This window comes from Rhamphochromis sp. 'chilingali' (genome assembly GCF_963969265.1).
Source record: "Rhamphochromis sp. 'chilingali' genome assembly, chromosome: 8".
NCBI classification, from domain to species: Eukaryota; Metazoa; Chordata; class Actinopteri; order Cichliformes; family Cichlidae; genus Rhamphochromis; species Rhamphochromis sp. 'chilingali'.
In genome coordinates, this window is record NC_137935.1 from 12,697,951 (window position 1) to 12,713,119 (window position 15,169).

At 40.3% G+C, this 15,169-nt stretch overlaps 1 protein-coding gene across 1 annotated transcript; it reads right to left on the reverse strand.

Moving 5' to 3' along the window:
* Positions 1-1,215: 1,215 nt before the first annotated feature.
* On the reverse strand, positions 1,216-14,699 carry tsr1 (TSR1 ribosome maturation factor). Its single transcript, XM_080889710.1, has 15 exons — positions 14,537-14,699; positions 12,337-12,436; positions 12,018-12,246; positions 11,496-11,630; positions 10,939-11,390; positions 10,270-10,405; positions 9,690-9,877; positions 4,255-4,457; positions 3,992-4,151; positions 3,785-3,895; positions 3,554-3,686; positions 2,063-2,179; positions 1,750-1,890; positions 1,586-1,660; positions 1,216-1,499 (listed from the first exon to the last, which is right to left on the reverse strand). The coding sequence occupies exons 1-15, from the start codon at positions 14,665-14,667 to the stop codon at positions 1,321-1,323; spliced, it is 2,490 nt and encodes an 829-aa protein (XP_080745836.1). The 5' UTR covers positions 14,668-14,699; the 3' UTR covers positions 1,216-1,320.
* Positions 14,700-15,169: the final 470 nt, after the last annotated feature.

A 15,169-nucleotide genomic window follows, 5' to 3' on the forward strand; every position in this document is an offset into this window, starting at 1 on the left:
CTCCATCTTCTTTTCTTGGATCATGTTCTCCACTTCATCCAAAAGACTTCACCTTCAGGTTTCCCAGACACACTGGCATGCCTTTATGGTGCAATCCCAACAGAGTCCACGGATGAATCATGTTGCTGCAGGCATGCAGGGGCTCAGTTTTTACGATAAATATTGCAATTCATAAATCAGCGTTCTCCGAAGAAAGAAAGTACGGCGCAGGGGAGGACGCAAAAGTGTAGAGCATTTCAGCTTTAGTTTCAAATTAACAGGGGTTATGATCTGTGTGTATGTGTGTTGACTAGAACTGAAAAGAAGGCTACAGGTCAGGGCAAGACCACCATGAAGAGCCAAACTGCCAGAGTGTGTGTGTGTGTGTGTGTGTGTGGGGGGGGGGGGGGGGGGGGGCTAAACATTGCTGGTAGGAGGCACAGTCTTATCAGTGCTTTTATTTTTGAGTGCTCATACAATGTCATGCACTCGATTCGTAAATTACATCAGGGAATTATCATGTACAGGAAAGTGTAGCAAGAGTGAATTTTGTGGAGATCAATCAACCTTTTGGCTTCTCACTCATGTAATGGTGGCAATTCGTCTTCTATTTTGCACCATTGTTGTTTCACTCTGTGCTAAAATTCAAGTCATTTATTAGTTCTTCAGCCTATATTTTTTAAGTAAACTATACTGAGGCATGTGTATGATAAAAGATAACATAAATAATGCTCAAAGCTGTGATTTTTCCAAATCTTAAACAGCATTTCATTAAGCGATTACAGAAAAGAACGTTTCCTTAAAAGTGCGACTTGGGAGTTCTCTTTCCATGATTAAAGTTCCTCACGTATCTCGGTCATTATCAATACATAATTTCGTCCTAGCTTTCTACATTTTAATGTGCGTAGGCATTAAGCCACACATGCATGACTTCAAAGAGTTGCCCATGTAATGAGCTCGATACATGCCTAATGTTAAATTACTGAACTCACCCAGTCGTCGTGGTACCAGCTCTCAGATTTGTTTAATCATAAAGCACTCAGTGCAACTCAACTATTTGTTTAGAGGCAGTGACTCAAATCTTTTTTACCCATTTAGGAAAAAAGAAAAAGTGAGATGCTCTACAAACACGTAGGAAGCTTTATTAATACTTATCCATTCCTGCCATCTAGTGGTCAAAACAAACTCTGCAGCATGTTTGAGGCTTGGATGCAAAATGGAACAAGAAAGCTTAACTTTGGATCAAAATAGATTTATTTAATACGCATTCCACTCTTTTAAAGTGTCCTGAAACCACTTGGATGTTTCTGTTATTACATGGCTTGTCATTCTGTCCCTCCACTATTCCATATCCAAGTCTTCCATTTCCACAGTGCCTTCTCTCTTCACCCAAGTTAAAGGCGCGGGCACATAGGGGTCATACGTCCACCGAGGATACACTCTCTTGTACAAATTCATCAGCACAGTGTCTTGAGAGCGTAGCTGATTGTCAAACACGCATTTCATGTGACCGTGTGTTCCTGAAAAATAAGAAATGGCAGTGAGAATCCACAGCGAATAAGGCACAGAGACACAGACACAGGGTTTTATTCTTAAATTTTCTCACCTAAGGCCTCCTTGATGTGACCTCTCCGACCCCATTTTGTTCGCAGCTCCACTGGCTTGAACCACATGATATCATCTGTAAAAGAAAGTCAAGAAAATTTTAATGAAAAAATTAGGAATTATGTCTGCAGTGACAGTAATAACAGTATGAGAACGTCCTCTCACCCCTGTTAAAGAACATGTAACGAACAACAGCAGAGCGCCTGTTAATTTTGAATGGGTGTCCACTCAGAACAATCCTCTTCAGCACAACACGCTGAGGGTCACAACTGAGCAGACTGCCTGTAGCCACAAGGTCCTGGATGCCTAGAAAGACACAGTAAGAAGAACACGTGCTCAAAGGCCAGTACAGAATTTGCTTAAGTGGATAATTAATCAAAACCACCAACAGGATGAATGGTCTAAAGTTTAACTTGAGGGCAGCCAGGCCACTAATTCAATTTACTCGTGTTGACGTAAACAGGACTTTCCATCTCACCATCATTCCTTTGCTTAAAAAGCAGGACTCCTGAAGGGGGGAAGGTGATGGGGGCATACAGTGACACTACAATGGGGGCATCTGGTCTGAGGAAGCGCTCCATCTTATGCTTGTCAGCTAGAAAAAAAGGTGGAGGGGAAAAAAAAAGATTTTATTATTAATAATAATAATAATAATAATAGTAATAATAATAATATATCCAACAGATATCTTGTTTCCAGAAGTAGCTTTTAAGATCATTATACTAATAAAGTAACTTGATTAACAGTTCTTGTTTTGTAAAGAACCGAAAGTCGACCTTACATGGTGGAAAGACATTTTTCAGTTTCTGACTTTTTCAGCTTAAGATCGACACATCTTAATTAAAATGTCAATAATAATAATAATAATACTAATGATAATAATAATGAAAAGGTTATTTTAATAATAAAAAGGTTACGTTTATGTTTTTTACTGGATGATACCTTTTTATACATTTTTTTTCAAAAGAACACAGCATAGCATTATAACAACAAATATTACAGTAATAGCACTCCCGTAATGCAAATGCATAGAGGTGGTTCTGTTTAAGGACGCCGTCTCAACATCATAAAAAATAAAAAAAAATCAAGTGGTACAATGAACCCACCGAGTTCCAGGTGACCCATCATAACTAAATTCGTGGAATAATAGATACTAGATTAGCACCAGGTGTGTTTCAATATTACAAGATTTACTTGTAATATGAACCAGATGTTAAAACACTGCATTTAGTCTGCATGTTGGCTGGTTATGATATCTGATTTTTTTTGTTGTTGTATTTTTTAACCGATTTTTGCCCTCAACTGCAGTAAGTTACAGGAACTTCTCTCAGTGAAACAAGTGAAAATAAAGTGCTCTGCTTTTGCAAAGAGGCAAAACGACCTGCTGTACATCCACCTTTATCTGACATATTTTACCTTGGCAAACAGAAGCAGGTACAACATATTTATATAACAAAGCAAATGTCAGGTTCTTGTATAATTTTCAAGTGTTTATAAACTCACCAGATAACAGGATATCCTTTTCTCTCATCTCCATAATTTTCGTCATAACTGGTTGGATCTTTTGCTCATACCGAGGCTGCTAGCTTGCGGCTAGCTCTAAACTCTGGATAGTTTTCGCTTTAACCACGTTACTTTGTTAGCTTATTTAAAATGCCCATGTTCAGCTCGGTGAGGGCGATTTAACTGTTTGATTTGGTTTGTTGTTACAAACATTATGGCGGTTTGTGACTTAGTTTGGCAAGCTTTATCTCTTCTTGATAGCTATAGCCAAACAATAAACGATATGTTAGTTAGACTGATCAGTCAGTTACCGGTCAGTCAAGAATGCAGGAAGTTGGACGTTACAAGCCCTTAGCCCTGAATTGATACATCTCTGGCAATGCGTTTGATTTAAGTTTGTTTATGTAGGATCACTACTGCCATTTGTTCTGATGAATGTACTGGATGAATTCAGCAGGTTTTCTACCTGATGTGTGTTGAGAGAAGATGGGAGAGGCTCGGAATCTCCGAAATCCACAATGGAACACAAGCTCCTCTTTAGATTTGATCGGTTCTGTGTTACTGGGGTGTCTCTGCACCAAAACATGCATGACTGACATCTATGCACAGAAGAAAAAAACATGAGGTCAGCAAAAATTATTCTGTGTAGCTGGTGCAGCTTTTCTTACGAAAAGGAAACATTTTCAGATGTGAATACCTTCTGTTCATGGGGCAAGAGAGACACGAGAACCAGAGGTTTGCCTGACTGGACACTCTCCATCACAGAAAAAGGCACATCAATGATGTGCAGGGTCACATACCAGCCATCCTGAAACGTGGAGGACAGCAGAGTGAGTGAAGCCAAAAATCATGGTTAAACATGAGAGCATTTACAGCTGAAGACAACTACTGTTGTCTACTTTACCATGGCTCCATCCTCCTCAGCTGCAGCCTCAGCCAATATGCGGCGGCGAGTGCGTTCAAAGCTCTGGAACTGGAATATACGCGAATAGTCGAGGGGCAAGTTTTCCATGGGGTCCCAAGGTGACGAGCGGAAACTTTTTAACCCCCTGTAACGCTGGAACCTGCGAGAACAGGACGGCAACCCAAACAAACAGGAAACAATAAATATTCCATCCCAAAAGGAAATGTAAAAGAAACAAAAAGCATAAAAGAAACGCTACTGACCTGATTCTAGCTGGAGTGTCGAGGGGCGTGTCCACCTCATCGGGGAACATTTCATTGGCTCGAGCGTCACGGTAGCGTTTTAGGCCTTCTTCTTCGGCAGCTTCATCCATATGTTCATCATAGCGCTGATCTGCACCCGCTCGCTCTGTGGAGCACACCTCTTCCTCCTCCTCCTCTTCTGAATCACAGCATGAACCTGGGTCCTGGGCAGAGAGGACACAGGACAAATTTAGTACAAGAGGTTTGAACAAAGAATGCAAGCTGCTCTCTGACCATAAACACAACAATCATTGTACTCATTTTTAGTGATCAGTGAAGAAGCTTTGATGCTTTGGCATTTACTAACAGCAAATGCAGTGACAGAGATAACACTATTGGTTAATTCAAGGAAGGAAGGAAGGTCATGGGCCACAAGGGGAATACGGCTAGCCTCACAGTAGTTTTAGTTTGGTTGGCCTTGACTTTAAGACATCTGTCTCTGACATTTTTGCCACCCAAACAAAATTTTATATGGAATTTTCTGTGCCAAGGCCAAATTTCAGCATTATATAGTAGATATAACTCAGATAACAAACAAACTATATTTTCAAATTACAAGACCACTGAAAACATGTTTAAATAACCTTTTACCAGCTGTGAGTCTGGCTCCCTCTTTTTAAAACCCTGAGCTTCTAATCCTAATATACTGAGTTAAACAAGTGTCCTGGGTAGGCATGGGCGATATATTGAATATACTTCATGTATCAAAAGTTTTTCCACGTACGATGGTTAAAATGGGTCTATCGGAACCATTGAGTATGAACTGCCCTGGCAATATTAAGCTTTTCAGAGGTTTTTTTGGAGCGACTGCATGACTAATCCTCCCTCCAAAGCAGAAGGTTTTCTGCACGGCACACTGCGCTGAGCATGCGTGTTTATATTCTACCTTATAAGAAAAAAATATGGTGACAGCCGGAGTTTCAGACGAGGAAATGAATGAGACTGTAACTGAAGACGAGTCGGACAAGCTAGTTCCAAAGAGAAACATTTACTGGCAGTGGTTTGGTTTTCAAAAGGAGCATGTCAAACAAAATGCCATAATTTGCAAAACATGGCATAAAACCATTGCCACAAAAGGTCGCAGCACCACAAATTTATTCCACCACCTGAGAAGTCATCCATTGCAAAATGAAGAATGTTTTAAAGTCCGCATGTCAACATCTCCCCACACACCACAGAAAACTCTAAATAAACCAGCCATGACGCAGATGACACTGGCGTCTTCGTTTGCCAAAGTGATCCCATACGACAAAAAAAAAGGTCTGTGTTGACCACAGACAGTGACTGTATGAATGATATATATGGTTGAATATAACATTTGTTTTTGGAGGCTAGTTAAACATATCGTGGTATATATCATATATCATGATATAGCCAAAAAACAAAATCGCCCAGCCTTACTCCTGGATAATGTTCTCTTGCTGTAATGTAATGTACAATATTGTTGTCCTACTATTACAAAACACTTACTTTGTTAGTTGCTGCCAGTATTAACAATAACCAGACACAAATGGCAGGAAAACAAATGACATCAAAACGATCCTAATTATAGAAAATATTTATGTAACATAACCAACAACTCCGCCACAATAAACAAACAGCACTGAGGGGCCTTGTATGTGTGAATGGGATAAGCAATTGCCCGAATTCAAACTATGGGAATCCCTGCTTTGCATACATTTGAATTCAGTGTGTTACGTAAAGACACTCTCCAGTGCAAGACATCCACTCTTAAAACAATATCTAGAAATTGAGCATCCAAGGGCAACATATTTGGATAAGGAAATGAATCATCAAAGAAGACATGCTTTGCTGTGCTCCCTTGGCTGGCAAATTACAGGAGAAGCCAGACGCAAGAGCGGAAAGCTCTCAGCATGCGGCTGATACACAACCTTTCCAACATCCTTGCTGCAATAGTAATAATAATCATTATCATTTGAAGTACCCTTTCCACTATTGTTACCTTCGTCTAGATACGTATGACTGTGCGCTAACCTTGACATCAAATGCATGCTAATAACAATCACAGATCGTAATGAACCTGTTGCATAAGGAAAGTTTCCCTGACTTCTTTTCAAGCGGAGTGGGAAATAAATAAATGGCCAACCCCTCCCTTCGTCCAGACAGGAAGTTCTGTTCACAAGACAGGAAGACAGGAGGCTTCTCTTGGGATTCCTGCTCCAAACACTATTGTTGTGGTGAGCAGCCTGGCACTACACGCCAGAGTCAGACACTGAGAAAATAAACAGTGCCTCTCAGCAGTGAGGTGCACTGCCTGTGGGTCACGTATGCACCGCTTCAGCCCCGGAACCGCCAACACTTTATTGCTTCTTCACAAATTACCATCCTCATCATCCTCCACAGGACTGCACCGCCTGACCTTAGCTACCGGTACACTGTTGCTATGACAACACGACCCCGCGCAACAAAATAACCATAAAAGGTATGTTCTGGCTGAACTTCTGGTCAAACTACTAAATGAGAAATGAAAGAAAAATTCCAAATATAACAACATTTGTACAATCACTGACACACAAACCCTCTACATCATCCATACTAGAATGAAAAACCTGTCGTAATCAAGTCATCTGAATCCTGTAGTGAGTCTCTGGTATTTTCCATGGAAAGCGTTGTTATCTAAGTAATTGGTAACTTACTGTACCTTGTTTTGCAGTAAAATGCTGTTAAACGTTTTATTAAATATGATACTACGGACTAAGGGCTTCTCTGAATTATTCAATTTTAGCATGTAAGCACGCTTTATTATTCTTACCACAGTGGTAAATTATCCAGCTTTAATTTTTGGTGGTGCGCCCACAGGTAGGCAGACTCGTGTGTTGTTTTTTTTTTTTAGTCTGAGCCTACTCAGGCCTCATGGCTTGAAACAGAGCACTTCTTCAATCATGGCGTGTCCACCCCAAGTTAGGAACCTGCCCCATTGAGAGCAAGTATCTTTAAATCTTGCTCACAAGTCAGGGAAGAATTGAGCAAGAGGTTGAAAGAGGATTAGTGCAGTATCTGCACTGAAACAGACTGCTGTTACGAAGAGAGCTAAGCAGGAAGGCAAAGCTGTAGTTACTGAAACAGTAAGAACAGGGATACAGGCACGGGAAATTAGTTTCCTCCAAAGGGGGTCTCAGCCTTAAAGGTAGGGTGAAAAGCAGAGTCACTCACAGTCGTGCTGCTTCTCCCCTCCATTGAAAAGAGCTAGCTGACATGGTGAGGGCATGAGCCTAGGATATCTCCTGCATGCTTCCTAGGTGAGTTGAATGTCCAACCCAGGAAGAGACCAAGGTAGACTGAGGACAAGCTGGACAGACATCTTGGCTGGCTTGGGAACGCCTCGTTAACAAACCAGTAGACCTCAAGACCTAGCTAGACAGACGAGCTGGCTAAACAAAGAGATGTCTGAGCATCTCTGCTTAGATCAGGGGTGGCCAACCAGTCAGAGACCAAGAGCCACTTTTTTTTTACTGTGTTACCGCAAAGAGCCACATCATACGCATGGGCACACATGAACATCACCCATCCTTTCCTCTCTCTCTCTCTCTCTCTCTCACTCACTCACTCACTCACTCACTCACTCACTCACATACACACACACACACACAAAATACACACATCTCTGCTCAGCCAGATTTATTGTAAATGTCACACACCAACATGTTAATGACAGAAATGGACTCCTACAGTACTAAAACCACAGGCCAGTCATTTTCAACAATGAACATTGTGTGCACTGTCTCACACACACAAACTCTCAGTTCAACCAAGTCCACAAACAAAAATATAATAATCTACAATAGCATTTACTTTTATAATGCATGTTGTTTAGTGGGACTTCTGGCATTCCTTGCCTTGAACAATCCTCTTTAAATCTGGCTTGTATTCCGTTGTTGTCACTCGAAGCAATTCTTTCACATGTGTGTCAGTCAGAACAGATCGATGCTTTGATTTCACATGTTTTAGGGTAGAAAACACAGACTCGCAGACGTATGTTGACCCAAACATTGACAGTATCTTAAGCGCAGCCCGTTTGACATTGGGGTATTTTTCCATTGGCACACTTTTCCAGAACTCAATGGTCCCTTCCCTTAAAGCAGGTTTCAATTGGTCCTCTTCACAAAGATCGATCATCTCCAACTCAGCCGCAGCTTCATCTGTGACTAGCGGGACTTTCAAACAGCCGGTCTCTGCATTAAATGGGTCGACGAGGAACGTAATCTGTGGCCTTTTCAATTGTAGATCATGGAACCGGGTCACGAAGCTTTCGTGCAAGTTTTCAATCAGCGTTGCATATCTGGCTCTTTGCTTACTCAGGGCAGCACTGGCGACTTGCCCGCTGGCTTTTAGCAGAGTGGGAAAATGCGTTAAATCTCCCTTTTGAATATGTGTCTTGAACAGCTTCAGTTTGTTGACAAACGCAAACACACTTTGCACTAGGTCAGGGAGCATTTTTAACTTACCCTGCAGGGTCAGGTTCAGTCTGTCCAAGTGACACAGCATGTCGACCAAAAAGGCCAGATCCATAATCCACTTGAGGTCCGAGAGCTCGGGATAGTCCTTGTCCTTCTTTTCCATAAACAGTTTCACGGCATCCAAAAGCTCAAAGAAGCTCTGACCGCTTCGTAAATTTTTGGAAAAACTGTATCTGCTTTTCTGCCTGACTTTTCAAAGTGGCCAACTCGTACTTGCGAAGTTCAGTCCCTTTTGGAAATTCCTGGTCGATGTTAGCATGGAGTGAGCTGAAGTGGCGCTGAAGATTTGAATCTTTGAAATGTGCTAATGACGTCTGACATATAAGGCAGAATGGCTTACCATTGCGTTCAACAAAAAAATATAAACTCTCCCACTCTGTTAAAAACGTCCTGTGTTCATCTTCATATTTTCTTTTTGCTGTGCATTTTTTTCCTGCCATTTTAAGGGCGAACTTGCTCCTACTGGGAAACTTTGCGGTATTTTCATCTCACACACATGCGCATTTGATGAAAATACCGTATTGAACTCAAGCGAAGCGAACGCGCACATTTTAAAACAACAACATAAAAAAAATCAAAACACAAACTTTGATATGAACGTAAGAGCCGCATGAAACCAGGCAAAGAGCCGCATGCGGCTCGAGAGCCGCGGGTTGGCCACCCCTGGCTTAGATTATATCCTGACCTGAGCTTTATTTAAAAAAATATATATACTATTTATGTCCATTTCAATTAATGCCCACTTTTCAGTGTATCGCATTTTACAAGGCTAGGCTGTCATATCATTATAAACTTTATACCCGTCTTTTTTGTGAAAAGTTTTAAAAAAGGAAAATTTAAACTGATATTTGCATTTTATTTATCTTCTGCTTCACTGTGTCATTAAAGACTTATGTCAAAATTACTTTAAATGTGTACCTGAGAGTCAATCTCCCCATCCTCTTTATCCATGGCTTCATCCATCATGTCATCATCATCATCATCGTTGTCACTACTTTCTTCATCCATGTCGCCATTCTCCTCCTCACCTTCATCAACAATCCACGTGGCCTGATAGTCTGATGTTCCTTTAGGGACCTTCATTACACGTTTTTTCTTCCTGGCTTCTAAAGAGAGAAACATCAAAAAACAACTTTGAATCCTGTGTTTTCCTGGCACGATAAACTGTATACTCTTGCATCAAGAAAAGCACATTACTCATTTCTATTTACTAGAAATGACTGAATTGCTTCAGCTATGTGTAACCATCCAAATTTTTACTGTACATCAATAACATTATAGCAAAGTCTTTGTTTAACTGGTTTGTTGTGTCTATTAAAACTGTCAATTAAGTTACATATATTTACATCAGTCAGACAGTTTCCCACTACTTGAAAGTATAAAGTGATATAGTTGTAACTTCAAATCAAGTGTGACTGTTCTAACACAAGATCTGTCATTTTGTATCTTAGTCATCATCATTTTCTGAGAGCATTATCTATAAATTCTGTTTCTTCACCTTCAGCTTCCAGCAGTTCTGATTCTGTTGGCCATGTCTGCTCTCCGTCCATGGGATCCACCTCAGCCTCTGCCTGCAGACTCTCCCTGTTGGATGGGTCCGCTTTCATGAGCACCCTCACAGGGGCCTCATTTTCCTGTGGGAAACGCAAATGAGCAGGTAAATGTGACCCATATCAACTAACACTCCAAAACAGTTAAAGGTGTTAAAGTTTCACTTCGCATTTAAACCAACTGACCACCATTCATTATATTCACTTTGAATTAGTTTTAATGGTTAAAAACAGCGTGGGGAAAATGCACAGAGTTTTAGCAGGGGTACATTCCAATTGTTATGCAACAGTAATATTACACTGATAAAAACAGATGCTGACAGTTGTAATGGATTACCTAACTTAAACAGGTTTCCATGCTTCAAGTTTGGAGCTATGCTTTGTATAGTGTGGAAAATGCATGCCTGAGTCCACAAGTGAGAAACAAATATCCATAATACAACTTATCAAAAAAGTCCAAAGCTAGGTAAAACTCCCCCAAAAATTTTAATTTTGGTGATGCAGTAGAGCAATAAATGAAGTCATTTATATAATTTATTGTTTAATAAAGTGTACGCTATCAGGTCTGCATGTACATTTGCAAAGTTAAAGTATTAAAAAAAAGCAGCAACAACTACCTGCATGTCAACATCTCCTCCTTTGCTCGGCTTCAGTGGTCTGGACACTGTTAAGTTCAGAGGAAGAGGGTCTACTGGGGCATCAATCTGGCTGAGCTGAAAATCACCATGACCACTGATGTGTACCAGTCTGTCAACCCGCAGAGGGCGGCCACGGACATACCCGGACACACAGAGTGTGCCCAGGCCAGTGGCTCCACTTGTACTATCAACAGGGTTGTTGGGTGTAAAAGTGACATGTTGAGCAATGAGATGTGACCGTTTGGAGCGGAAACCCAACTTTCTCTGTCTCTGAGTCCCCAGGTGTCTGAGAAGTAGTGTGGCATCTTGCTCGGAGTCCAGCGGGAAGAGACGAGCATCAGGAAAACGGGCCTCTGTGATCTTTGACAAAGCTCTTCTGGACTCAACCCTCTTCTTCACAGGGAGCTCAGACACACCCTGACACACCAGTGCTATGTAGGTTGAATATGGGAGAGAGACAAGGGCTTAGTAGAGGCACATCAGAAACGAAGTCAATTAAATTAAAAAAGAAAAAAGGAAGAAAGATTTATAATTACCATAGCTGGGGAGACCCTGAGCAAAGACGCAAGAGAGACAATAGTCTCCATAGGTGTCCCAGCCTTCAGTAGAATCCAACACAAATACAAGGCTATCTGCAATCTTTGTCACATCCAGTAGGGAGTGCATGTCAGCTATAAAAAGAGATTACAGAAGTGTTAAAGACACACACACACACAAAAAACAGAGTACATTTTTAAAATATTTGTTTTAGAATGTCATTTACTGAACACAACATCAATTTTACAACACAAAATATAAATAGATAAAAAAAATCGTATCTAAAGTACAGTAACATATCTGACTTAACTTCTTATTCTTCTATGGTATTCTACAGTATGTCACAAGTGTGTCAGCATTACCAGGGATGTTTACTTATTCTATGAACAAAATTCTCAAATTGTAATGTCTTTTACATTTGATAAACTAAAATTACATCAATAGATATCACAGAAGCAACACTACTTGTGCTTCTGGCTCACTTTTTTTTCCCCAAAGGAAATCTCTTTTCTAATGCTTACCTGTACTCTGACTTAGAAAGGTGAACCTCTGTTTAAAACGAGGCAGAATCAGCCCAAAACTGTCACTGACACCACTGATGCACCGGTCGTGATGTACAATGCCCCCAGCGCCTTCTCCACGAAGCAGCTTAGTGATGGCTCCAGCATCGGCTTGAGCATGTAGGGACACCACAACAACCAAATGAGGAGGACCATCCCTGCTGCCAAGACGTCGCTTTTCAGTCAGGACCTGGGAAGAGAGAAAGAAACTCAAGCAACTCCAGATTCGTTACATTAAGAATTTAAGAACAGCGATCCATCATGTGATATTTTAAATTACCATGTCTTTCTTATTCTTGCGCAGCTGGTTGGCTTTGTGCCTTCTGTCCATCTTCTTTTGCTCCTTCCTCTGTTTTTTGGTAAGGACTGTCACCGACACTCTGCCTGTGAGACATTGCAACACAAGTTATTTATTAATTTATACAATGTGTATAGTATTCTTTTAATATAGGCCTTACTACAACCCACAACCTTGCTGCTTAGAAAGAACTTCTATTCTAACACACACATATGGATCATGCTCCACTCTGCTGCACAATGTTAAAGCAGCTGAAGTCTAAGATGTCAGTAAATCTCGGCAAATACAAAAACAGTGTGTGAACATCGGCCGTTTGATTTTTACAATATCTTTGCTGCTTTAAAACATATGCTGGCAAGACAACCAATCAAAAACACCTGCAGAATGAAGTTCAAGTCAACACAACAGCGCAGCTGTTGCAGCAGACAAAGCTTCCCCGCCCCCAGAGGGTCATGCTGATATAAATAAAGTAAGCAAAAGACCACACATTAGACAACTGGACTAAATTTTATATGCACAGTACTGATTTGTTTCATAGTCAATGAATTCAGTAGAAATGGCACTATACTTTGTTAGAATATTTTATTTTTTACAGCTATGTGTCAAACCTTATATAACAAGAGATAAAGCAGACTCTATAGACAAGAAACAGTCATTTTTGTTCCAAGAGTTTTCTGGTTTTCATTTGTATCCCACTTGTAGTTGAAACTGATATGCTGGTTTCACCAGGAGCCCCCAGAAAATTGCTGTTGTCCCCGCTGGCTAAAGTCTGCAGACAAGACTGTAGTGCTATACTCTGATAATCCAATAAAAAGATTACTTACATTAAACAGTCCACTTAAATTCTTGTTTAGCTTTTAAAGCCAATTGCCTACTGTCAATTATGCATTACTGCAGATGTAACTGATAAAACATATTACAATACAGACTGTACAATGACTGACATTTACCATTTAGTATTAGTACACATGTGCATCAGTGAATGAATAATAATGAATTTCATATTGAAGACAAATTATGAACAAATCCATACTCATAATTATCATAAATATCAATTAACTGAAATAATTTTTCATTATGTTGTTCTGTTTATGTTAAACTATTTTTACTAACCAACTTTGATACCACTGCAATACATACAAGCATCAATGAACAACAATGAGACGAACATTCCTTTGTTGTTTTTAACTACCACACTGCCTTATATGTGAATATATTTTTCCAGTTTGAGACTGGGGTTTATTTATACCTGATATATTGATGAATGACACATCACTGCTAAGGTCTGACAGCATATATGATGTTGAATAACAGCACAAGCCGGCTGGATGATTATCCATCAGCCATAATACATAATACATTTATTCTCACACATTAGTGGAGCGCCCTCTGTTGGAATCCAGTTTAACTGCAGTGCAGACACTTCAGTCATTTAAATCAACATTCCTGGCTTTTATTGAGCAGTGGGGGTTATTGTGTGTACTCTTTAGGGCACGATTGCGTCATCTGGCTGTATGTTAATCACGTGTGCTCAAATAATTTTTTATTAAAGTGTCCACGTTACTTTGTATCTCAGACATTCCAATAAATGTAAAATGCCGACAAATTCACTAATCCACAAAATTTAGGTTTGTTTACAGATATAAGACTTTTGCCTGAATATATTTGTTTAAGCTACAAGGTGTCCAAATGTGTTTGTGTACTGCTTTACGTTGAATGAAATGAAATGAACATTAAATTATAGCATAAACTATCATTGCTGTACTGCTTGACATGTAGTGTTACTATCTGACGATCATTCAAATCAGGTGTAAAACGTGTACAAGTCGGAATGTGAGCTTGAATTTAAATAGAACAAAAATGTTTTTAATGATAAACTTTCTCGGTGTAATACAGAGTGTTAAGTCCTCTGATTTTCCAGTAACTGGATATCTGGAAGACCCCCGGACCACGTTTAAATAGCTGAAGCTCATTGGCAATCTCCAGTTAAACACCAAACGAGGCTCGCAAGCGAATACAGACTTTCACTAAATACCTTTAAAAGAAAAGTGCTACGATATAAGATACTGTACTGAAAGGATTGAGCACTTAAAGCCCAACACGTGTACTTGCAGAAGCAACCGCTACATGCTAACAACACACATGTAAGCCCCAGGTTTAACGCTGTGCAGCTGGACGCGACTTGCCTTTGTTTTCCCTTTCAATTTCTCCTTTCGTCCGGTGCTTGCCATGTTTGTGTCCTTTATTTTTTTGTTTGTATATGCCGGGTCTGTGGCCCTGTTGTTTTTCCCCATCAGCAGCCATTTCCACCATGTGGGTATGTCAGCTAATTTACTTCCGCACTTGCAGCAACGTCACGATAGGGACGTGTCTTCCGGAAAGCTTTTCTTCAAAATAAAAGCTTGGATAAGCATTATTTGAACTTGCTTTGATAGTCTTGATGAAGAGGTGTAAATGAGGTCAAAAGGAGCTGCTCTGTGCCTCGGTGGAGGCACAGAGGCTCTGAGCACCTTCTTGTGTGCAGTGGTGATGGACAGGTTGATATATGAGGTCAGGCAGGAGTTTCTGTGGACTGCAGTGTTTACAGATGATGTTGTGATCTCTTGTGAGAGTAGTGAGGAAGAGAAAGAAAGCCTAAGAGGTGGAGGTATGCTCTGAAGTAGAGCTGGGCGATAGAACGATAACGATATGTATCGCGATATAACTTTTACTCGATAGAGAAATCAAGCTATCGCGATAGACCTCCCGCTCTTGTCCTCTTAATATAAAAAAAAAAAAAAAAAAAAAAGGTCAGCCAATCCAAATCAAGTATCGT